The sequence below is a fragment of the Schistocerca serialis genome, chromosome 12 (assembly GCF_023864345.2).
Source record: "Schistocerca serialis cubense isolate TAMUIC-IGC-003099 chromosome 12, iqSchSeri2.2, whole genome shotgun sequence".
Taxonomy (NCBI): Eukaryota; Metazoa; Arthropoda; class Insecta; order Orthoptera; family Acrididae; genus Schistocerca; species Schistocerca serialis.
In genome coordinates, this window is record NC_064649.1 from 133,239,944 (window position 1) to 133,266,370 (window position 26,427).

Below are 26,427 nucleotides of genomic sequence, written 5' to 3' on the forward strand. Positions count from 1 at the left end.
TTTCACCATCATGGTAAAGTCAGCCAAAATATTGTCCAACCATCTGGCTTATGGTTGGCCTGTCCTTCTGGTGGAATAAAATCTTTCATTATTTGCTTGGGCATCCTGTCATCTGTAATCCTCACCATATGTCCTAACTTACATGTTCTCAGATTTAATGAATTTCACTCTCTTTCCCTTTTATAAGCTGTTGTATTTCATTGTGCCTTACTGTACAACCCTCTGTCTCTCACAGACCCATAAATTTTTTGCAGGATTTCCCTTTGAAATGCCCTCAGATTGTTCAAATCTGCTTCGGTCATTGTCCACATTCTGATCCATATTAACCACTGGTCACATGAGGAACAGCATATTATTAATGTAGTTGTTTTGTAATTAGAGAATTCTTGAACACCTGTAAGTTTGCACAAATAGGCTCTTTTTTGTGTACTTTCTCTAATAGTGTGTTGTATTATCATCACTTGTTAAGTGGACATATAAGTAATGGAAGCAGCTCATAACTTCAACACTTATGGTACTGGTCTTGTAGATAGCTGCCATTACCTGTGGGCTGGCTAAAATTTCTTTTCTTCTTTATTTTAAATTAATAATTCGTGTGTACAAATGCATAGTTGGAATTTCGAAACATTTTAGATTTATAATACTTTCGACTTTAAATACGTATGTTCCTCCAGTATGTCTGGTATTAAATCTTGTAGATGCAGATGAAACTTCAATTTAACAGTTATCACAGAAAAAATGAAAAAGATTGCTAGTATTCAAATATGTAAGCAAAAACGTGATCTCTTTATATTTCTTTTACAGCCAATGTACAGCTTAAGAAGCACACAAGGCACAAGATCAGAGGAAAATTTCGCATTCATAGTGAAGTACAGTGTGGTAAAAATTAAACATGGGAGATACAGTCCAATGTTACATTCACTGGACTCTTAATGCTCTCATTCATTTCCTGATGTACCTAAAGCACAAAAAGTTTGTTAGGAATATAAATGGCATACCATATTTTATACACACTGTTTGTTGCATGTAAGAGCTCTCGATTTCGTATTTCCTCAGCCATTGGCAGCTTGGTTTGTTCCAGTATTTGCTACTGCCAAAGATATGCGAGACAATCAGTAGCTAAATTAGAAAAAAAAAGAAAAAAACAGCATGGAATTCATTGGTAATGTACTTGGCCGGTGAAAGCGGAATTGCCTTATCCCTAAAACGCACAGTATTACAGTATGCCAAATTGGCTAGTGTTAAGTTACTGCCAGTTTGTAGCTTTGGCACAAATATTTAAAATATTTGTTCACATATATTAATTTAAATAAATTAGAAATATTAACTTCCTTTGTAGCTTGCCTAGATGTGGTGTCTAATTGTGCCTCAATTTTCTTGTGCAGATATTACCGTGGTGCAGTAGGAGCACTGTTGGTGTATGACATAGCAAAGCACCTAACATACGAGAATGTGGAGCGGTGGCTGAGAGAACTTCGTGACCACGCTGACCAGAATATAGTTATTATGCTTGTTGGCAACAAGTCGGATTTAAGGCATTTGCGGGCAGTGCCGACAGATGAGGCGAAGATGTTCGCTGAACGCAATGGCCTCTCCTTTATTGAAACGTCAGCGCTTGATTCGACTAATGTTGAAACTGCCTTCCAGAACATTCTGACAGGTTTGTTTTTTAGTATATAGTATTATAGACGGTTAAATTTGTGTTATTGGGCTTCAATACAAGACTCATAATTCTACCTTTCAATTTTTTATTTTTTTAATTATAGATAATTCTCTTTCATTAAGCTGTCAACTAAGGACTCCTTTATTTGTAAACTGTGTCGTTAAGCCGTAAGATGTTTCTAAATAGTTTACAGGCTTTTGTGATCTGTAAGTGGTTGTGGGTTTGGTAAAATGTAAATGTGGTTGAAAAATCTGCTGATCACCATATTTATCCATTTTCTGAGGGTAATGAGTAGCTGTTTGACTGTTGCATAGTTTTCTAGCATCAAAGATATGTGAAGACTTTTTAACTAGTATGTTACCTTCATGTTGCAAATAGTTTATTTCTTTTGTGCATGTTTTGAAAAAATATCTTAGAGGTTTTGTGAAGAAAAAAACACTCATGCATGGTAGCCTTTAAGTTGTTGCAGTGCTGTGTTGAGTTGATGCATATTTGTTAAATTCTTTGTTAGTGGTAGTAGAATAGTGTTGTTTTGGGTTATTTAGTGGAAACTGGAATTTCCTTCATGCCACTGTATGCAGTCTGGTGCAAGTCTTTAACTGAAACTTGTGCTCAGAATATAGCAATGCATTTTGTAATAATGGTAAATTCATGGGAGTTCTGTAATTATATTTGAATTTTAAGTATGTTAAAATATTGTCAGTGTAGTGTTGTATTAGCATACATTGTGGGGCAGTTGAAAGATAACCTTTGTCCAGAAAGTAAATTGCATTTATAGATGTTGTGTGTGTGAAATTTTGCATTGTGTACAATTAGTTTCTGTTAGTGCTTGTGAAAATAAATTAGCTAGTGTAACTGACGTTGGGTTAGAGAAATGCAGAAGTGGAATATAACGTGCAAATTCTTCGAAAGTTCTGCAGAGTAATAAGTTAAATATCAGTTGCCATATCCTCCTCAAGATGGTTGTATTGTGTGTGGTGGCATTTGACTTTTGCAAGAATTATTGCACATTACATACGTGTTTGCACATTATTATAGTAGTCAGACAGCACTTTGGAGCATACCAGTTTGGCAGTTCTGTACACAAAAGTTCCAGATTTGCACTGAACTAGCTTATAGGTGCTGTCTGCTTCATATATTGGAGATGTCTTGAATGTGATTTGACACTGTGGAAAGTATAGTCCATATCCTCTTCACTCTTTACACTTTTGATCTGTGCAGGTATTGTCACAGAACACCAATACATTAAATTGTTAGTGGCACAGATGATGAAGGGAATGTCGATGCCTGTATGCCTATTGTACAAAAATTTTTGCTGGAAAAAGGTGCACAGACAAAATGTAGCCCTGCCTGTGGCTTTCATCATTACACACACTATTGACTGCAGGTTACTACTCAACCACAATATTATTGCACTTGAGCATTATCGGAAACACGTGGTGACAATGCAGGAAAAAGGACAGTGGTGAATAAAGAAAACACATTGCACTGTCATTGCTTTCAGGTCAGTTGTGCATATGCTATCAACGCTGATTACCTGGTGGCTTAAAATAAGCCATTTGAAGCATCCTCACTCCCAGGTGCCATAATATTGTGGCCAACTAATAAAGAGCACAAGTTCTGTTTCCTTTTACACAGTACAGAGTAGGTTGGTGCTTAGGGGACCTTAACCCCCATTGTGGCTGTTCAGGTTTAGTTTTTCTAGATCTCTAAATCGTATAGTGTAAATGTTGAGGTGGGATCTTCAGAATGGCACAATTGATCTCTTGTAGCATCCCTATCAGTTTGTCAGTGAGAGGTTGCATTCTGTCTTGCCTCTACCCTATAGTAGGCATGTATCCTGCTGAGTGGAAGGATCAGATAAGTATCTCTTCAGGATCGTATCCCTGTTTTCATAGTGAGGAATTGCTTCGATAAGGCTGTGGGCCGATTGTATAACACTGCAGTTGTCAGTTGAGAAGAGTGACATCATAAGACAAGTTTGGTTTGTGCAAATGAAAGTTGGAAAGAAGTAAATAATATATTATTAATACACAATTGTAAGTAAATCTATGAACAGGCAACTCCCACATATTGCAGAGTGGATTCCTGAACAGTTAAATTATTGAACTAAGTGTAAAATTGATTTCCAGTCAATAGTGTGTGTGCCTTTGACCCTATATGGCTAGTGGTAGATAATCATGTTCATGAAATCCTAGGTGAAGTGGTGCGGTGGTGAGAGACCGGACTCAGATTATAGATGATGGATGATCCAAATCTCCATCAGGTCACAAAACAGATTTAGGGTATGCACGTGTCCAAAATCACTGAAGCCAAATCTCAGGATGGTTCCTTTGAAAGAAACTGGTCTGAATTCATTACCCAAGATAAAGTTGTCGGAAGTCATTCCCCGTGCTTTCCCATTGTGAGATCTCGCTCAGTCTAGAGATTTCATCATTGGCAAGATAATAAACACTAATATTTCTTGTGGGTTGATCTTTAGCCACTGTTTTTGTAGCAGTGAAATCGCTAAAGAAGACCACATAGCATATTGCTTAGGCTTAAGACATATGAAAACACGAAACTCAGTAACTAAGGTTAATAAATAGGTTTTCATTGGAGACATTCCTTACACTGTGGCATTGACAGAAACTAGAAGGTAAGGAGGGGTAGAGAAGCTGAGGTTAACCAAAGGGGTGAAAGAAAAATGTGGTGGGGGAGGAGGAGACTGAGAGGGAGGTGAGAGCAAAAAGGGGGTCAAAGGATTAGTAGTAAGGTGCCCTGGAGGAACTGGTTTACTGCAGGTGGCAGTAGTGGTGTGTTGGGTGTAATGATTTTGGAAGATCAGGACAGAGTAAATGAAGTTTACCAGAACAATTTGAACAAAGATTTGTAATTGGTTTCAAACTAAAATGAGGTGGTGGAGACTATTAGAGGATTAAGAAAGTGGTGGAGTCGGGAAGCAAAGGGATGGAAATAAAGATGTAAAAAGGTGGCGTACTGAATAAGATAATGGCTGGGATCATTGTTGGACCAGGGAAGCTGTAGTTGGAGGAACAATCCAGATGGCACAGGTTGTGGGGTGGGCAATAGTCGGTCAGTGGTCGTGCCGACGTAAAAGGCTGTGTGATGATAGTGTTGTCGGTGTATGACACAGTTGCTGTTGTGGATGTGGGGAAGATTGTCGATTTGACGTGTACTCAAATGGTGCTGCAACAGGCTGTTCTGGATGGGTGCTGAAGGTTTTGTGTATGGCTCTCTGATGCGTGTATGCCCTTTATGGTAGTGTTTGAAGTAGAAATGACATAATACCAGCCCAGTATATTTCTTGGTTTGAGGGTAAGGCAGTAAACCATTTTGGAAAAGTTGGGAGATTATTTGGAGTGTCTGACCCCATTTCAGGTCATGGTAAGAGGTGATCGAACCCTGATGTGATGTGTAGCTGTTAGATTTGATAGAAATGCATGACTTATCACAGCCAATTGTTGACCTCACACTTGTTGCCAATTTGGAAAAGAGGTAGTGGGAGGGGTGGAAAGAACTTGGTGAATTGAGATATGTTTGGTGAAATGTTGGTTCTGTCAATAGGCACGTATAAAAACACGTGACACTTTACTTTTGGTACTACCATTATTGTTTCGTTTGGACTAGTGGAAGCAGTTGTAGAGAACTGAGTTACTTTGAGGGCACAGTATTTAGTATGTGTTCTTACAATATTCTTTACATATTCTCATTCAGTTAATAAAGATTTTTTTTCTATAAGATAGTAATTTAATCTACTTTTATGTTTGTGTTAAAATTCCTAATTTAAAATGAAAAAACGTCTCAGTTTAAGCCCATCCTTGTGTTCGAATATAATCAGTCCTAGACCCTTCTTCTTTGTGTGCCAGTTCATTTTTATTTTGTTTTTGGATTCGTTCTTTCCCGGCAGAGATCTATCGGATCGTGTCCCAGAAGCAAATCAGAGATCCTCCCGAAGGAGACACAATTCGGCCCCAAAATGTGGAACCGATTGATGTGAAGCCGACAGTCAACCCTGACAGTGTGCGCAAGCAATGCTGCCAGTGAAAAGTCAGTAGACAGGTTTTGTAATGCTAGTTAAGTGTTGGCCAGTCAGTTGTAGTTAATTTTGCATGATTTATGTGCATGTGCCTGCATTGACTTGTGGTTTAGAGCTATTGTTTTTGTATCATGTTATGCACTGTGGCATCATGTTGTGAAAGTATACAGTATTATAAAAATTAAATATACTACTATGAGATATTGAATTTGTGATTTCTTTGTCTGTTGAAATATCTGCATAGCCAAGCACATAATTTTTTTGCTCTCCTGATGGGGTCTGGTTGGTGTTAATGGTTTGAGATGTTTATTTGCCAATTTCTTTACTAACTAAGCTGGTCAGTTATGAACATGTGTATTAATTTGTCTGTAAGAAAACAAGAATTCATTTGTTTCAAGTTAAATGAAAAGTTACTAGTTCATAATAATTTGAAGGGATTTATATTTTTAATGTATTTCTGATGTACATGAGAGTTGCAGTTCAGTGCCACTTACTCATTCGATGGAAGTTCCATGAAATTTTGAAACTATTTTATGCTTGTACATTGAAAAGTCTCATAATTGACACCTACATTTGAGCTTGCTGATTGCACTGCTGTGAACAGTTTTGTCACTCACTCTGGGGAGGCCGTGCCCTAGTGTGAAGACTGGGTTGTGAACATTATTCACATGTCTTTCATTAGCAATATTTAGGAATTCTGTTGGCGTTTGTTTGACCCTATTTACATTGTCTTTACCTTTGTTTTGCAATTAATTTCATCTTTCCTAACTTAATCCTATTGTCACTTAATCCTTTGTCATCTGAAAACCTCTGAACTCGTTGCACAGAGGTGGCATTGTGTTGCAGGTAGGCACAATGAAAAGACTGAAAAATATTGCAAATTTTGGACAAAGTCCTTCTGAGAAAGGAACCTGTATAGTTTACATAACCACAGCTTGCACATACATGGCCACCATCTGTGGAGCTAGGACCTAGTACCCAGGGACAGTGGCCATGTATGTGTTAGTTTTGTTGGTGTGAATGTGCATGTTTTCTGCCTCCAGAGGAGAACTTAATCAGAGCGTAATTTTTTCTTTATTGTGCCTGTCTCAACTCAGTGCCTCCTCTGTGGTGAGTAGCTATCTCTAGTCTGTATTGTCATTACTCAAACCTGGACTTTTAAACTGCCTGAGCTCCTTGTTCATCTTTCTCTCCACCTCCCCCACTCTTCCCCCTTCCCTCCTCCCCTTTGCCCTTGCCCACTAGCTTTTATATGGAAGTCAGATGACAAGTCTTGTTGAGGTTCCTTTGTCAGTGAAGCCATTTACACTCTCCTAATCTTCCCTTAAATACTTCCTTCTTGTAACTATTCTTATATTACACATACTTTAGTTTTAAGATGACAGGAGCCCGTTTCCATGTGAGGGAATGTAAGCTAGTCACTTGATTATTTTAAAAATTTAGCACGTAAGTGTTTATAGTTTAAGGATCAATATTATAATACTGTGTTGTGTATATTACAATGTGCTGGGATACAAGAAGTTTCCTGTAAACATTAACAGATTGAAAGAACATAATAGTTGAGCTAATCATTACAAATTCCCTTGCTCGACTGAATTATAATATTGCTCTTCACAAGTCAGCTATGAATTGTTCGCTATTTAAATCTTGGTCTAGCAATTGTGATTATACAGTGTCTGTAAATTCATGTATGCAATTGCAGATAAATTAAATTCTTATAAACAAGTCAGTCCTTCTCACATCTGAATAGTTCCTCCTTGCATGATAATTTTATTGCCATTAAACAATGTAGAGGTGGGAATATCATCTTCGTCATGAAAAGGATAGATAGCTAATGACTATAAAGACATGTTGAGTTGTAGACGGACACAACAAAGAAACTGTTACACATTGAACTTTTGGGCAAAGCCTTCTGAAGAAAAGTGTGTGCATGTGCATACCTAATGCATAACACCTACCCCCCCCCCCCCCCCCCCCCCCCCTATGCACATGGCTGCTACCTCCAGCTGCTGCAGCCATCTGGCCACAGTGGTTGGAGATATCAGACTATAGTTGTATTGTGTACTTTCACATGATTGAAATTGAGGATAAATTTTCGTATTTTTGAATACCTTATTCAGTAGCAAGATAGAGAAGGTGTTAGTGGGTTTCAATTAAAGGCGTTTCATTTTGGTCAGATAAGCTGTATCACTTGAAATTTTTTTAAATATTGTGTGTTTCCACAAATGATTTCCATTTGGAGTATGACATAAAGCAAAAAATGCTTTATATTTTGTGTATAGTATGATCAGTACATTTTTATCCAAATACAGCTGAGGGAACAAACAGTTTTTGGTGAGGTTTACATCTGATTACTATAATATGCAAGATATGTGTAAAGTCAATACCAGGAATACTGCGTATCATTCTAGCTGTATATTGTAACAGTGGATTATTCAGTAGGACAGAAATCTAATAAATTTGGACATCCTGACAGAAATTTTCATACTGTTGTTGCAGTGTGAAATATCATTTCCTTTGCACTGATACATGAAATGTCATACTTGTTTCCAGTATTTCCAATAAACTTCCTAAAAAATCCTCATAGTACAATCTGTCTTTATGTATTTAATTCTGAAATGAAATGATACAATGAATGCAACCCCACACTAGCCCAGAACCAGAACTGCTGTCAAGTGAACTCAATCATTATTGTCCTATTTGTAGTGAATTAACAGTTCCACATAATATTGGCAATTCATTTTGTCCTGTCAGATATTGGAGCAGTGTATAAGTAGGGATATGGTAGGAAGCTGCTGATACTCAACCAGCCTAAAAATTACTTTCAGTAGTGAGTTGGCTTAGAGACCTGAAAACCATTACATTGTGTACATCTGAGGGAGATCATCAAGAGGCAGTGTTACTAAGTTGTGTTGGTGATTGTTTGGGATCAAGTCAGCTACTCAAATGTTTCTGGTTGACCAGTTTTTCCCTGTCAGTGTTTGCATCATTTGCTAGCATCTGATAGCTAGACATACTCTTCATATAGCTCTTGGATTTTGCTTTTTATGAGAGAGTTTACAGATAAGAGAATTGTAATAACATGAAAAATGCAATCCTGAATGCTGCTATCAAACTCTTCTCTTGAGGACTTTTTAATTTCCATTAAGTAATGAGAATCAGTCAGAAATGTTCTGTTCAACAAAACAGTAATTGCAGTATTTGTAGCAATACAGAACAACTGATTCAGTTATAAGCATATATATGCCAAAACTAACTTTTATTTTCTTGTTAAATCAGTAGGGCACCAATCTGCCACATGTAGTGTGATCCCATGTTATGGCAGTCTCCCCATTTTCAGTAAGTTTGCTTCTTTCATGTTAATTGTAAAACTGAACTTAACAGGAATATAGTGAAAATTGGTAGAATGTAAAGAACTAAGTAATAAAGACCACCATTCACCAAATAGAAGTGTTGTCATTGACAGGAACATGTGTGCATGTGCCAGTCTACACACACACACACACACACACACACACACACACACACACACACACACACACGCGCGCGACACTTACTAGCTTGTGGAATAAAGCCTTTCTTGATTTGGAATGCAGCACAGCTGGAACGGAGCACAACTGGAACTATCCAGGGGCAGTTTGTGTGTGTGTGTGTGTGTGTGTGTGTGTGTGTGTGTGTGTGTGTTTTATGAAAGCTCCCAAGGTTGCTTTCTCTTTGTGTGTGCCTGTTGATAACTCAATGCTTATGTCATTTGGTGAGTAGTCCCCTTTACTCCGACACCCAGGGGGCTCGTGACTCTTTGGCAGGTTCTTGCTTGGCTACCAAGGGCCCCAGTCTTTGCAGTGTTTTTTTCCCTTCCTTGCTGCCTGTCTATCCTCTTGCTGTTCTTTTTCCTCTCCCTTGGGAACATGTCTAGGATGTTACTGGGAATACCTGCCTTGTCTTGCTGATGTAGGAACAGGCTCACCACTGTTTTTCGCTCCCTTTTCCTTTCTCCTCTCCTTCCTCTGCTATGGCGTTTGAGGTTCCTCTTTCTCTTCTTCTTCCTCCCTGTACACTTCTGAAGGCAGGCCCACACGTTTGATGTTGGCAGGCCCACACGTTTGATGCTTCACAGGTGACTGGGTAACGCGTAATTCCCAGCCCCGGGTCGTCAGGTAGGGTTCGCATGAACCCCCTGGTATAGGCGAGGCCCAGGGAGGGGTGATTGCCTGAGCTGCAACCTTCCCAAATTGTCGATTGGTCCCTCTTGTCAGATGCCCGGGAGGTGTGATGTGAGGTGTGAACAATCACCTCAGGCGGGTGCACCTGCTTGTGAAGGGAGCCCCCAGTTGGAAGGAGCGCGCCGTCGGAGACACTGGCAATCGTGGGGATTTTCGTGCAATGAGTCAATCGTCTTCCCAGTCGACATCTATGAAATGTAAATGTGATGAGGCTAATGATCTGAACACACTTCCCACTGCACCATCAGCTACACAAACAGTAGGCAGGAAAGGACAGGAGGAGTACTCCCATGAAGACTTCCTCCGTCCCACACCCGAGTCTTCCTCTAACTGGAAAGGCTCGAAGAAGTCCACCGAAGGCAAACAGTCTTCTCCTTTGCCGACTTGAAGATCCTGTTCGACGGTGTCGCCACGTGGTATCTTAGCTTGGCCGGCCTCTGTCTTGCCGATGTGCACCACCAACCGTTTTTCAGTGTTGGACTCCACAGACCAACTGCATAAGCAAGCCATTGCTTCTGTGGACCCCACGGAGCAGGATCCTCCTGCTTCTGTGCCCTGTAGTAGAGATTCTACACTGGCTGTAACTCGGCGGCTGCCGAGTTGACACCCTGCAGCTCTTCCTGCTCGTGACTGTCGTCCAATGGAACGTTTGTGGCCTTCGGTCCCACAAAGAGGATTACAGCTGTTTTTAGCATTGCAGCATCCCCTTGTACTCTGCCTTCAGGAAATGAAATTGCACCTTCACAACCGGCTTGAACTTTCACATTACTTACTGATTCGTTTTGAGCCTCCCCTGAGATTAGCATTCCGCCTCGTTGGGGTGTCTTGCTGATCCTATGGGATGACATTCGTAGTCGACCCATCTCCACCGAGCGAGGTGGCACAGTGGTTAGACACTGGACTCGCATTCTGAAAGACGACGGTTCACTCCCACGTCCGGCCATCCTGATTTAGGTTTTCCGTGATTTCCCTAAATTGCTCCAGGCAAATTCCGGGATGGTTCCTTTGAAAGGGCATGGCCGACTTCCTTCCCTGTCCTTCCCTAATCCGATGAGACCGATGAGCTCACCGTCTGGTCTCCTTCCCCAAACAACCCAACCCACCTCCCTGACTATCCGCCTTAAAGATATTGCAGTTTGCCTTTTCCCTCTGTAACATTTATGTACCTCCGTCATTCGATGTCACCAGGGCAGTCTTCCTTCAGCTTATCAGGCAGCTACCTCCCCCATTTTTGCTACTTGGTGACTAATGTGCATAATCCCTTGTGGGGTTCTCCCAGGGCCTGTCAGAGAGGTGCCCTCTTGGCTGACCTCCTTACCAACTCTCTTCTACCTTAACAACGGAGCACTCACTTTCTTTTCTGACTACTTGCACACCTATTCCCATTTGAACCTATTCTGCACTTCCCAGCTTGCCCATCATCTTGAGTGGTCTGTTCTTTTTGACACCTACTCGAGTGACCATTTCGCGTGTGCTCTGTTTGCCGACTCCTATCCCATCCGTGTGCACGCCCAAATGGCAGCTTACTAAGGCTGACTGGCCGCTTTACTCCTCCCAGGCGACCTTCGAAGAACGTGATTTCCCCAGTTAGTACTGCTGCAGAATGTTCAATTCCTCACACTTCCTCTTTACTGCATCGTGTCCCAGTCCCTTGGTGGATTGCGGCATGCTGCAATGCAATTTGCACACGGAGACGTGCTCTTTGCGTTTTTAACAATCATCCTACAAAGGCAAACTGCATTCATTGTAAAGAGATGTGTGCAGTGTGTCATCGTGTTCTTTGGGATAGCAAATGAACTATCTGGAATTCATTCACTAGTTCTTTTACTAGTTCCACCCCTTCCTCTGTCATGTGGGCCAAACTCGGACGGCTCCCTCTGACCGAAATCCATTCCCCCATTTCTGGCCTCACAGTAGCAGGTGATGTTATTGCTGTCTCCAACACCTTAGGCCACCATTTTACGGAAGTTTTGAGCTCTTGGTACTATCACCCTGCCTCCCTCCTTCGGAAACGAGTGGAGGAGGCTCGGGCAATAATGTTTTCTTCCCTGAATGGTGAGTGCTACAATGCCGCTTTTACTACGGAGGAGCTTGACTGGTCTCAGTTCATCCTGATCCTTGGCCCCAGTGCTGGATGCCAACAACATTCAGATGTTGCAGCAACTTTATCTTGCGGGCAAGCACTTTCTGCTTAACATTTACAACCGCATCTGGACAGAGGGCACATTTCCTGGATGCTGGCGTGAAGCCACTGTTGTACCCGTACCTAAGTCTGGCAAGGACAAAAACCTTCCTTCTAGCTGCCGCCCCCCACCTCTCGTACCACCTGTGTTTGCAATGTGATGGAACATATGATTCATGCCCGACTGGTATGGTGGCTAGAGTCCATCAATTTACTGACGAATGCACAGTGTGGATTTTGAGCACGGCATTCTGCAGTTGACCATCTCGTTACTTTGTCCACCTGTGTCACGAATGGTTTTCTGTGGAAATCACACTGTGGCCGTGTCTTTTGATTTGGAGAAGGCCTAAGACACCTGCTGGAGAATTGGTATCCTGTGTACTCTACACGTGGGGCTTTGATGGCTGCCTGCCCTGTTTCCTTCAGGCATTTTTTTAGATAAAGTTTTCAAGGTGCATGTGGGTTCTGCCTTGTCGGACACCTTTATCCTGGGAAACTGTGTGCCTCAGGGTTCCGTCCTGAGTGTCACCTTCTTTGCTATCGCCATTACCCCATTACCCCATTAGTGTCTCTGGCTCACTTTTTGTCGACAAGTTTGCCATCTATTGCAGTTCGCCACAGACCTGTCTCACTGAGCAGTGTCTTCAGTGGTGTCTTTATTGCCTTTACTCCTGGTGTGTCAATAATGGCTCTCGCTTTTCCACTGACAAAACTGTCTGTATGAATTTTTTGGTGGTTCAAATGGTTTCTACCACCATCTCTACATCTTGGGCCTGCTGCCCTTTCATTCGTTGACATTCTGAAATTCTTGGGGCTCATGCTTGATAGGAAACACTCTTGGTCCTCCCATGTATCTTACCTGGCAGCCTGCTGTACGCGGTTCCTCAGTGTCCTACATGTCCTCAATGGTACTTCTTGGGGTGCTGATCGAACCCCCCTCCTCCGTTTGTTCTGGTCCCTTGTCCGTTCGAAACTAGACTATGGGTGCTTTGTTTATGCGTCTGCAAGCCCATGCCTCTTAAGCCATCTCAACACTGTCCACCATTGTGGCATCCGTTTGCCTTTTACACGGTTGAGTCTGTATGCTGAATTACCACTTTCTTACTGCTCTGACTTTCTCCTCAGCAGGTATGTATGTTGTTCATCTGCTTTGCTGCTACCTGTCTTATGCCTCCTTCTTTGATGATTCCTTTGATATCGTTATGGGGGTCGTCCTTCTCTGTTACCTCCTGGAGTCCACTTCCAGCACTTGCTGCGGTGGCTTTTCACTCTACTACCTGCACCTTTCTCGGTGGGTGTGAACCCTTCACCTCCTTGGCTTTGTGAAGTGGCCCATGTTAATCTTGGCCTTTATTCGCTTGCTAAGGACACTACTCCAGCCACGGTCTATCGCTTTGTTTCATGACCTTCGCGTGGAACTTCGCGATAGTACCTTTGTATACACGGGGTCGGGTGTGCCTTAGTAATTGGCACCCGTGTCTTTAGATATTACCTTCCGGCACACTCCTCAGTATTTACAGCCGAGCTTTTCGCCTTGTATCAAGCAACGGAGTACATCCAGTGACACAGCCTTTTCAATTATTCTCTGCTCACTCTCAGTGCCCTTCAAAGCCTGTGTGCACTGTACACTGCCCGTACCTTAGTGCAGTGGGTCCAGGAAAACTGTTGACTTCACTCTTGGTGGTGCCAGTATATTTCTGTGGGTTCCTGGTCATGTCAATCTGCCAGGAAATGAAGGTGCTGACACTGCCTACAAAGCTGCCGTTCTTGTACCTCAGCTTGCGAATACCTATACTCCCTGTGATGAGCTCTGTGTTGCTGTCTCTGTCTTTGTGTTCTATAGTTTTGACTTGGGCGCGTATGACCCCAGGTGTTTTTGCACCCTAAAGCAAAATAAAACCAACCTTTACTCTGAAATTATTTATGAACTTCATACATGGTAGGACTGCTCATAGAGTTTGTATGCAGGATGATTTGGCTGCTGCCTGAAACTGATGTTTGTTACACTGGGTGTGGTTGACAGACTCTGCAGCAATTTGGGACATGGAACAAATGCTGTCGCATTTGAGGTACACCTAAAATGCTGCGGAAACACTGTCGCTGTCGCTGTGCTTTTTAGTGCATTAGAGCTGACAGTGGGAGGGTCTCTCTGGCCAGAGGGTTCATGTGGCTACTGACTGCACAGCTTTCTACTGATGCCTTAGCTACTAATTGGCATTCCCCTCTATTGTGCACACCTGAGTCAGCGTGTGATGCCTTACCTGTTGTGTCCTCGAGTGATCTTCCTGGAAAGTCTGAGCCCCCTCGGAGAAATAGCTGGCAGGTCAAGAAGAAAGAAATCTGCAATCAACTTTTTCATGGTTCCTTTTTAGATGAGGTTCTGCTAATGAATATTGAATGCACAAATTGTAGCTGTTTTCAGCATAAGTGATGTCAGAGTACACAGCTTGTTCTAAATTCCTTTTAAATGGCTGACTGAATTGTTAATGGAAGCTAATATTGTGTAGAGATGAAAAACAGCTTAATACTTGGTATATCAGTTCCAAGGACTGATGGTGATACTCTTGGTTTGGGTCAAGTGGGGGGCTTGAACTGAATGCCCAAGCTATTCAGCAAATTCTGTGATTTGTCTTGGCATCTGCTATTGGGTGAGAAATGTAGGGTCCCCTCTATAGGTCAGACATGCACAGCACACGCAGTGTGTGGTGATTGCCTGAGCTGCTACCTTCCCAAATTGATGATTTGGTCCCTCTGTTAGGTGTTCCGGAGGTGTGATCTGAAGTGTGAACAATCATGCAAGGTGGGTGCACCTCCTTGTGAATGGGGCCTTCAGTTGGAAGGTGCGTAGCATTGGAGAAGCTGGCAATCATGGGGGTTTTCTCACAATGACCAATCATCATTATTGCAGTCTGTCTACCAAACCAGATATAAATGGAATGAAGCTCCCGATCCAGAGACCCTCTCAGCTGCACCACAGTTCCATGTGGTTTCACGTACTAAAGACAGTCGGTCCTTTGCAATGGTAAATCCGTTCCCAATTCAGAAAGGTGTTGATGCAGTTGCCGCCCCTGTAAAATCCTGCTTTCGTTTACACTATGGCACTTTGTTTTTGGTGACTACTTCTGATTCTCATGTGCAACTACTGCATGCCAATTTACTTCTCCATGGCTGTCCTGTTCGTCTCGATGCCCATAGAATTCTTCCTGTGGTGTTATTTACACTAGGCTGCTTGATGGTCTGACTGAGGCCGAAATCCAAATGTACCTCTCTGATCAGGGTGTCATTGCTGTCCATTGGTTGATGAAAAGGGTGGATGCTTCCTGAGCACCCACAAGCACTTTCTTATCGCGTTTGGTAGTGGTACTTCCGTCAAAGATCAAATCCGGATATGAATTATCAGTCACAGTACATTCCGAACCAGATGCCCTGCTACCTGTGTCATTTTCAACCTCGTTCGTGTGTTGTCAACATGAGAGTAACCTGTGGTAGGGATGCTCATGAAGGCAAAGGTCCGCCTCCTTCTCCCCCACTGTATAAATAGCAACGGCGACCAAGCTGCCTCATCTCAAGATTGACCCACGTATGTCAATGGTGGGCTGTCAAAGAGATTAAAGGAAAAAGTATCTTACCCAGTCACTTGCAAGTTATTAACGAGTCGCAAACCCTGCGTTCTACTGTCTGGCACTTACAGTACTGTGTCCTTGCTATGTCTCACTCCATGAAGAAAATGGCCATGCAGACATGCGATCTCAAATTCAGCTCTGATGTTGATGTTGTGAAATTGCGCAATGTCAAGGTTGCATTGCTGTCTCCTTGTTCAGCTGTGCAAGCCATCAGTCTCGAATGATCCGTTCTGACACAACTCGAGTGGTCATTTGCTGTGTGCTCTCTGCTTGCTGACACCTACCCCACCTCCGTACACACCCAGATGACAGCTTGCTAAGGCCGATTGGAAGCTTTACTACTCCGTGGCAAACTTCAATGAACAAGATTTCCCCAGTTATGATGACCAGGTGGAATATCTTATAAACATTATCCTTACCCCAGCAGAATGTTCCATTCTTTGCACTTCTTCTTTACCGCACCGTGTCCTAATCGCTTGGTGGATTGAGGTGTACCACAACACACACGGAGATGTGCTCTCCTCGTTTTTAACTGTCAGCATATGACGGCAAACTGCATTCATTGTAAACAAATGGGTGCACGGTGTCGTCGCGTTCTTTGGGAAAGCCAAATAGCTAGCTGGATTTCATTTGCTAGTTCTTTTAGCAGTCCCACTTCCACTTCCTCTTCTGTTGTGTGGGCCAACCTCTGGCGGCTCTCTGGGACCAAGATCTATTCCCCAATTTCCAGCATTATAGTAGCAGATGTCATTGTGGACCCCATTGCTATCTCCAACACCTTGGACTCCCATTTTGCGCAATTTCAAGCTCCTCCCACTATCACTCTGCCTTCATCCATTGGAAATGGGTGGAGGCAGCTTGAGCTTCTCAGAATTGTGAGTGTTAGTGTGGCTATGAGGGAGTTAGATCATGCTCTCACTTCACCACGATCCTCTGCCCTAGGGCCAGACACTGTTAACATTCAGATGTTGCAACACCTTTCTGGGCAGGCCTTTTCTGCTTAATATGTGCAACCACATATATGCAGAGGGCATGTTTTGCAAATGCTGGTGTGTAGCCACTGTCATACCCGTACTTAAGCCCGGTAAGGATAAACACCTTCCTTTTAGCCAATGCCCCATTTCTCTCACCAGCTGAGTTTGCAAGGTGATGGAATGCGTGATTCTTGCCCAGCTAGTGTGGTGGCTCGGATTCACAATTTAATAATGACTACACAATTTAATAATGACTGCACAGCATGGCTTTTGAATGTGCCATTCTGCAGTTGAGTCTTCTCCCTTTGTCCACCCATGTCATGAATGGTTTTCTGCAGAAATCCCTGACTGGCCATGTTTTTCGATTTGCAGAAAGCCCAAGACACTTGCCGGAGGACTGGTATCCTCCGTACACTCCACACGTGTGGTTTTCTTCAGGAATTTTTAGGACAGTTTTCAAGGTATGTGTGGGTTCTGCCTTGTCGGGCACTATTATCCAGGAAAACGGTGTGCCTCAGGGCTCTGTCCTGAGCATCATCCTTTTTCCTATTGCCATTAAACCTATAATGGCCTGTCTCCTGGCAGGCATATCTGGTTTCCTTCTTGTTGACGATTTTACTATTTATTGCAGTTCTCCATGGACTTGTCTCCTTGAGCAGTGTCTTCAGTGGTGTCTCAATCGTCTTTGCTCGTGGAGCATCGACAGTGGCTTTCATTTTTCCACTGGAAAAACCGTTTGTGAGAACTTCTGGTGGCAGAATTGGTTTCTTCCACTGTCTTTACATCTTGGGCATGTTGCTCTTCCATTTGTTGAAACTAAAAATTCCTGGGGCTCATGCTCAATTGCAAACTTTCTTGGTCCTCAGACGTGTCTTACCTGGTCCCTCAATGTCTGCATCCTCATTGGTACTTCCTGGGGTGCAGATCGAAGCACCCTCCTCTGTTCGTACCAGTCCCTTGTCTGTTCAAAACTAGACTATGGATGTTTCGTTTATGCTTCTGCACGAACGTCCCTCTTACACAGTATCAATACTATCCTCTGTCGTGGCATCCGTCTGGCCACTGGCAACTTGTACACTAGCCCAGTTTAGTGTCTGTATGCAGAAGCTGCTGAACTACTGCCGTTACCTTCTCCTCGGCAGATATGTGTGCCTGTTGTCTGACATGCGTGTCCACCCAACCTATGCCTCCTTTGATGACTCGTCTGATCACCAGTTAGTGGTGCATCCCTCTTCTTTGTTACCACTTGGAGTTTGCTTTCAGCTCTTGCTCTGATGGCTTAGCTTCACACTACCTGCCACTTTCGTGGTAGGTGTGAATCCTTCACCACATTGACTTCATGCAGCAGTCTGTGTTCACCGTGGCCTTCATTCACTTCCTAAGGACTCTACTCCAGCCTCACTCTGTTGCCTTCAGTTTCACAACTTTCACATGAAATTTCGCGATAGTACTGTTGTATATACTGATCGTAATGTAGGGTGTGCCTTCGTCATTGTTTTTGGTATTGGCTTCTGGAACACTGCTCAGTATTTACAGCAGAGCTCTTTGCCCTGTATTAGGCCATGCAGTACATCTGGCGACACAGGCTTCTCAATTGGATCGTCTGCTCGCTATCTGTGACTTTCAAAACCTCTGTGTGATGCACATCGTCCATCCCTGAGTGCAACGGGTCCAGGAAAGCTGTATTTGCTTACTCTTGATGGAGGCACTGTGGTGTTTATGTGGGTTGCTGCTGACGCTTACCTCAGTCTGGTAGTTCTTACACTCCCTCTGATGATCTCTTTGTTGCCATGTGTATGAAGGTGGTGTCACTTTGGTGTCACCACTGGTCCTCCCTTCATGGGAACAAGCTCTGGATTATTGAGCCTCTCCCAACAAGTTAAACCACCACCTGTTGCTCCTCTGCCACAAGGGAGATAATGGTAACTAGGTTGCATATTGGGCACTGTCTTTTTAGCCATCGCTATTTAAGTGGTGGTCCCCCACCACTTTGTGCTCATAGCACTGTGCTCATTGTGTCCAACTCTTAATTGTCCACCATTTCCTGACAGAATACCCTTTTTTTAACCAATTATGTTCCTATTTGTTTGCTGTCTGAATTTTGGCAGTTTCAGTGAACGACATATGGGCTGTCGACCACATTTTACTTTTTATTCATTGTAGCAATATGGCAATAGCCATTCACTTTTTAGTTCAGGACCTCTGTTTATGGCATATTGTATAGACATTTCTCCACATCCCTGTTTTTTAGCTGTCTTTCCTTCCGTTGACTGGGATTGGTGTGTAGTGGTTTTTAACTCCTCTCTTTATCTTCGTGTTCTACAGTTTAGACATCAGTGCTTGTGACTCTAGTTGTTTCTGCACCCTAAAACAAAAACAAACAAACCAAATGAATAAATTTTGAACTTAGATATTGTTATGTTATGGTTAATGACTTCCTTGTAGAGTTAGATACAACATTCTTGACGTACTGAAATGTTCCACTGTGAAAGAAACTCTGGGAAGTGCAGTAACATTGAGGATTGACCTTCAGTGAGGGCACTGGTACTTGGCCCTCAGTGTAAATAAATTTAACATACTGAACTTAAACAAGCATCCATTACTGTTAGGTTACACAATTCATAACAATTTGAAAAAGTAACTATAAATTTCTTGCAGTATGTGTTCAGGGGTACCTAAAACTAGTTGAAGGAAAAGCCTATATAAACTTCAGTTAACAGATTCTAGAATATTGCTCATTTATCTGGGAGAGCTAGTTGTCTATGTGTGTTATGGAGATGCTCATCCAACTTTAGTGGCAGCCATTGAGAGGCATTGTGCATTGCAGTGTGTTTACTGTCAAAATTTGGAGACCAAATTTTCTGAAATTAACTGCAAATAATACAGGTACCAGCATTATTGTTAGGTCAAATAGAATTACGAACTAAATCATGTTCTGGAGAAAAGTTACCCTTGGTTCACAATAGTTTGCATCTTAACCCATTTGCTGGTATGTGTGCCTTTCCTGTTACAGTGGCCCTCAGGTGTTCTGGGTGCGTGTGTATGTGGCCCACTTGGGTTTTTCTACTATGCTAACGTCATCTGAATGCATCGTGAACAGACAACCTCTCACTTCTGCGGATGAGCTATTTCCATGTTTCAGTGAATAAAAGTTTATAGAGTAGTCATCATACAAGTTAATGTGCCTCATTACGTGCTATAGTTTGCAAAAACCTCATTTTGATACCTTGAATTAGTCGAGGTAGACAATTGTTGTGGCTACAGGATTCACAGTGCCAAAAGACATGAATGGGTGCATCATGTGCTACCATCCTTTGGACATAAAAACCCAGTAACGTGAGAACAGAGGTATCCTGCTGCTCTCAATTTTAATAAAATTTCAATACATTATCTAAATTTCATTTACTGCAATGTATGAACTAAAATCAACCATATGCAGTCTATACAGTGTGTTTTTACCTTTGCGAACTCATTAAAATTTTGTACAATGTTTTGATTTGATGCTGCGCAGTATGTATGATGGATAACTCAGTTGTTTCAGGTGAAGATACCAGACTATAAGATGTGCAAAAAATCAAATGTTTTCCCATTATAGTTTGCAAAAAATCAGATAAGTATTTCATATCAGCCTGAATACCATCTCTTAGTACAGGCACTAGTGTTTTACAAGTGATACAGCCATAACAAAAGCTGCCTCAGCACGGAATGCAAAGAGCACATCTGTAGTAGTGGAAAGATTAATTGCAAAAAGAGAAACAATGTCAATAATCCACTTTCGTATGCTCAATCTTGTTTTTGCCCACATTAAACTTTCTTACACATCGGGATAATTAGTGGCAGAATACTTCAGATTACTGTAGTAATTAACAAATTCCAGGGGAAGGCACATGTTAACCAGAGAAGTTATACATTGATATCTCTACCATAAAGTATTGTCCAGACAGCACCAATAGTCTCAAAAGCTCCTTTACTTTGCATAATTTCCTTACTTGTTCTGGATTATATCTTCGGGAACACAGTTCATACAACAAGTATGTATATTGTAGTTCATAAATGAGCCATAAGCCCCATTTATAGCCTTTGTTGTAAAGATAGCAAAGAATTGTGTTCAATGAACTGTCGTTTGTTACTAGAACCACAGTGTTACATACTCACTTAAGAGGTTTGTGCTTTGACTACATAAAATTGTTTAAAAGAAGTGGTAGTATTGATTCAGTGTGCACAACTTAGAGTAATGCCTTTTATGTTGGTAAGTATTGACCAAAAAATGAACAACACTCGGCACCATTCATTTTCACACATTTCCATAACTGCTGCTAGTGTAGTGCAAGAAGCAATTTCAGAATCCACCTTGGCATTTCCCTTACTTTGTGTGTAGAGAACTTCAGGGGCACTTGTTAATTATGTTAGAGAAATCTAATTGATTGAAATTAATAAATTAATGTAGAGTTGTGCATTATTGTGAGGGGGTTTCTCAATTACTTTGGTCAAGAAGTGTGGCAGCACATTGGTTAGAATTTGGTAGTTTGGGGGGGGGGGGGACAAGGAGACGACAGGCAGATTTAATTGTTCTGGGTAGATGCCCAGAAGATTACAAGTCATAAGCTGTGGCTTTGTTAGCAGCATAAAGTTTTGAGTTTCTAGTATGCATATTGTTGAAAATTTGATATGGAAAAATCGTATAGTAGATCTGTTTAGTGTCAGCTGCTTGTGCCATAATTGCCAACTTTGGAAATATAGAAGGCAGTTAAAATATTTTGCATGTTTTCATTCACTGATGCCTGAGGCACAAGTTTTCATACAATATCAGCACACAGAATGGGTTTGTATTTATGTAAAGAAAATGAGCAAACATGTAATATCACAAAAAATATTACTTAATATATAACACAAAACTATTTTTATTGAAATCAACTTCGTAACCTACTTTATCTTAATATGCATTTAAATGTACTAGAAACACGTTAACAAAGAAGATATGTTGTAAAAATATCTGTCTAAAATGTGCTAATAAAAGAATTATTTTCTGTTGTGTGTTTACTGAAATGTCCATCTTCACTTAAATTACTAAGGCACATACCCTACCCTACTCTGTCCCTACCTTACCCTCCAGTCTGAATTGCAGAGAACAATGAAGTACTTCTCCAAATTATCGGCACTTGTAAAATGCTGCCGATCAGAAATAATGTTTTTATAAGAGCAAAATGATCTCTCCTCATTACAGGACATTAATGGTGCAAATTTTATATTGTGACATATTCTTGGACAAGAGTTCACCTGAGTATCTTCTTCTGCTTTGAGGGTTTTGCAGATAGCTCTTAGCTGCTTTGAGGGTTTTGCAGATAGCTCTTAGCTGCTAGAAAATTTGAGTATTCCTGATAAGAGCAAAAAGAATTAAGACAGCCTGGAAACTTTTTGCTGCAAAATTGTAACTTCTGTTCCCTACTCTTACCAGGTCCTCTTTCCTTCCTAGTATTAAATGATTTACATAAATCTTTCCTTTGGTGTTACTTTTGAATATAAAGAAATTGACTTTTTCATCAAAAATATTCAGTGTTGTTGATTTTACTGTGGATTTTAGTTACTGTCTTGATGGCTGTAAAAGAGTAATTTATTGATTTTTCAGTAATGCGTGGCATCTGTTGTGCAGTCGAGTGCACTAAAGATTAAGTTTCTTAGCAGCCAGCATAAGAAACAGCCTGTGTAGTAATGTAGCTTTGGAAAATTCTTGATGCTGTTATTGAAGAGCAAGTCAGATGAATGATTCTGAACAACTGATAGCCTGTGCCGGTAGGGCAAGTGCCACAAATTTTCACTTTTCACTTTTCACAAAAGAGAATCTGTTCATTCCAGAAGACAGTGTTTTTAAACAGGGATTGCACACTACTACCTAGCACTCAAAATCCCAAGTCTTCTGCTTGCTTCACTTTGTATCATAATTACTAGGAGAGGAAAGATGAGCATAATATTCACTTCAGATATGGGAAAAATTTTACCTTTTAAGATGACAATTATTTCATAAAAACATTTTTCTCAGTTCTCAACACTTGCAGTATACATTCAGCTTCTTACAAGAGCATATACTGACAAAAAATTAATATTTTCTTATATCTCGCAGCAATGGCTGCTGTTCTTTAACAATAGTACACCACCTTTGAAAATACGTCTGTCTGTAGTCAAGCCTACTATTGGAAGGAAAAAATCATTAGTAAAGTCACAGAATACACAAGTGTGTTAAAAATCACGGAACACTAACAAGCCAATGATGATTACAATTCTGCGCTCTCGCAGGTGAAAGCAATCATTCAGGTTATGAAGTGATACTATAAAGTGGAAATCGAATAGTCTGCACATCTTATCAAAACAGTGTGAAACGTATTCACTCTTGTTTGCCTAATGTCGCCTGTCACAGTCCAATTGGATTTGACATTCTCAATAATTTCAAAAGATTTCTTTAAAGGCACCCTGATAGTCTAGTGCTCTGGGAAACTCCTCACTTCAGCAAAATGCCTTAGTTATACAGAAGATGGAGAGGTCTTTTTAAGCAACTGAGATTGTCCTTAATGTGAATTTCTTTGACCCCTCTAACACTGTCCCAGTATTTGCGAGCCTGTGCTATAATCCTGCTACATTTGTATCCTTTGCACACTTCTCATACAAACAATGCTGTGCGACAACTTTTTGGCATATGTCAATAGTGTGTGCGGCTGGTGTTCTTGGGACAGATCTAAAATTGTACATGCTGTTTGTGTTCCCACACTGGCATGGTATCTGATGTAAATCAGTACATTGTGTTTGACAATCCCCAATGATGCCAATGTTTTATTTGGCGGGCAGAAGACATCTTTTACTTAGTGCTTTTCCAGTATGTCACATTTTTCCCCAGCAGTGCACGACCATACAGTATAAATGCAGTGGCTGCCTCTACCTCCCTGACTTCTTCTGTCTCCACAGGATGAACCATAATGATGAGGCAAGGTGCGCACCTAATTTCCCATTCCGTGTAACTGTTTTTTCGGAACACTGTTCTAAGATGTTCCAGTTTCAGGGCAGACATTGCATCTGAGATGGTGTTTTTTTGTGTGCACTAGTGTTTTGAATATTCCATTCCTCTGCATATGGTTGTGGCAGCTGACTTCGTGTGATTACAGGTTCTTTTGTGTTTTCTTCTGATACTCACCGGGCCCAGGATGCAATCGTTTCGTTTCTTGACCATGATGGCAGAAATTGTAGTCTTCCTTCTGCTTTGGTCTCTGTAGTGAATTTGATATTGGGATGACTGGAGTTCAGATGTGGAGGGAAGTCAAGAAGCTTTCCATAGGGTCAGGTGATGAACATTTCATCTACATAATGGAAAAAGTAGGTAGGTTTACATTTGGATGACATCAGGGCTTCTTCCTCGAAGTGCCCAATATGCAAATTTGCAGCTACAGGTGAGTGTGGGATGCCCATTATGGCTCCCTCTGTTCAGTTTTCTGTAGTAAACAGAACATACATGGAGCTCAGGACATGCTTGGTAAGGTCAGTGGTCTTCCTGTCAAATTTCTGACCATTGAGTTGTTGTGACTCTTGTATGGGCACCCTGGTGGTGAACAATGAAGACATCAAAACTCACCAGGATATCTAAGCCTTTAAGCATGAGGTTGTTTAGGTGTTTCACAAAATCCATAGATTTGCAGGTGTGATGTGGACATATTGACAATATAAGGGCGTAGCATTTGTCAGATATTTTGACAGCAAATATGTAGGAGCCCTAATGATCACAGCGGGATGGAACATACCCGTCTTTGTGGATCTTAGGGCATCTATAAAATTTTGGCAGTACAGGTGCTTGTAACATTTTGTTGATGACCCCCTATGGTAAATCAGTGCTCGAGTACCCTGGTCTTAATCCCCAGCTTCTTAGTGAATTCATAGTTAATTTTCCTGTAGTTGTCATCTAGCATGCTCTGCATCTTCTCAGTGTATTCTTTGTGGGAGAGAACAAGAGTAGTATTGTCTTTATCAGAAGATAAGACCGTCAACGCAGGGGACTCTCAGGTTCCGGATGACTGCCCTCTCTCTGCTGGTAATGTTTGACTTTCATAGGGCTTGGTTCTAGTTAGAGAATCACAGGTTTCACGACATACTTCATCAGCTGCTTCAGCTGGTAGTCGCATGGCAACTGTGCTGATGGTATCCATGACTAGTGTGAGCTTAGGGTTGGGAGAAAACTTGTCTCCATCGCAGAACTGAAATAACATTGGCTTTCAGCTGCATGTTAGTCAGATTGATGAATCTCGCATGAGGCCTGCAGTGATTGATAGTTTGCCAGTGAGAAATAAAAATTGGAATTTTCTGCCATCCACATGACACTGACTTTGCAGGTGATGGCTTGAGGAGGCGGAGGGGGGGTTAGTGGATGCAAGTCAGCTGCATACCTCCAGGAGCTCGGACCCACAATAATGAATACCAAAATTATGGCTACAACTTCCTCTTATAGAATGCAGGCCCACATGTCAGCCTTGGTGTTGAAACATTTGTTTAAAATCAAAGGCTATTGTAAGATGTTCCTCAGGATTTTCCTTAGCTAAGTTGTCCAGCAGATGCTTTGGAATGATATAGGTCCCTTTCAATTTTTAATCTTCTAATCATATCTTAAAAATTGGTCAACAGTGCATTTTGTATTTCAATTTGAAATTCATCACATACATGACATGTGTCTGAACGAGGTGATTCAAAACCAATATTAAAATTAAGGTTAAAAAAAATCTCAATTTTGAAACTTTTACTTGTGGTGAATTTGTTCTTCACAATATTTCAATAGTGCTACTGATACAATGAGGAAATAGACATGTCATGGCAGAGAGAGATCTGTGAGCAGCTATAATGAGTGGCATACTTAGGTATATTATTTGTGAAGTTGTGAACAGTCTGAACTGCTTCTGGTGAAATGTTCCTTGATTTATTCCCCATTTTTCCTGGAAACAAAGGAAAAGAATAAAAGTAATTTTAAAGATAAATGCCCAGGACAGAGAAATTTAGTGAATTTATGTTTGAATATGATACTCAAAGGAAAAACACTGAAAAAATAAGTAGAATAGAACAATTATGGTTTTTCTGGGTAGCAAGAGTAAATTAGTCTTTATCTACCTCTTCTCTCTTTTGGAGAAGTGGATTGTCCATCACACGAGTGTTTTTGTAAGCTCTTAAGACGTCCTTGATTGTTCTGAAGCCCATGCACACTTAAAAATGCTTCTCTGCGTACCAAAATATAATGGCCATTAACCTTATCCTGGTACAAAAAAGTAACCATTCGCCACGAAACTATGCTTTTCCTTTTCTCTGGGTACCTAAAAGGCTAATATATATCAATCAAAATAATATTTTATTTATAAAAGGTACATGATGTAAAAAATTTATTTCAGATTTTCGTTAATCATAGTGATCTCCTTTGCACTGGTTTCGTCTTAATGTAACTCAGAAGGTAATTAATTTGGCAATTGAAATCCCCCATATCCCAAAAAGAATGGATTATCTGCTCTACACATTCATGAATTTTGCTGCAACACTTGTTTTTATATGTACATCCAGAACCTCAAATTTTAGCACCAACAGTTCGTCCTGTTTTATCAGATATGCACTCTGCCAGAATTTCTAGGTCATTTACATTTTTCCCTTTTCCAGCTGCACATTTTTTTTTCCTGCCTTCAGGTTCTTTCAGTAGGTGATACTTCGGGAGAC

General features: G+C 41.3%; 1 protein-coding gene across 2 annotated transcripts in view; it reads left to right on the plus strand.

Annotated features, from left to right (window-relative positions):
- Positions 1 to 26,427, plus strand: part of LOC126427899 (ras-related protein Rab-11A) — a 46,292-nt gene that overhangs the window by 14,286 nt on the left and 5,579 nt on the right. Inside the window, exons 4-5 of one of the 2 annotated variants that reach the window (XM_050089784.1) lie at positions 1,386 to 1,660; positions 5,574 to 5,713. In XM_050089784.1, coding sequence (XP_049945741.1) covers positions 1,386 to 1,660; positions 5,574 to 5,710 — 412 coding nt within the window. In that variant the 3' untranslated portion in view covers positions 5,711 to 5,713. The remainder of the gene's footprint in view (positions 1 to 1,385; positions 1,661 to 5,573; positions 5,714 to 26,427) is intronic. The other variant, XM_050089783.1, reaches the window with a different exon arrangement.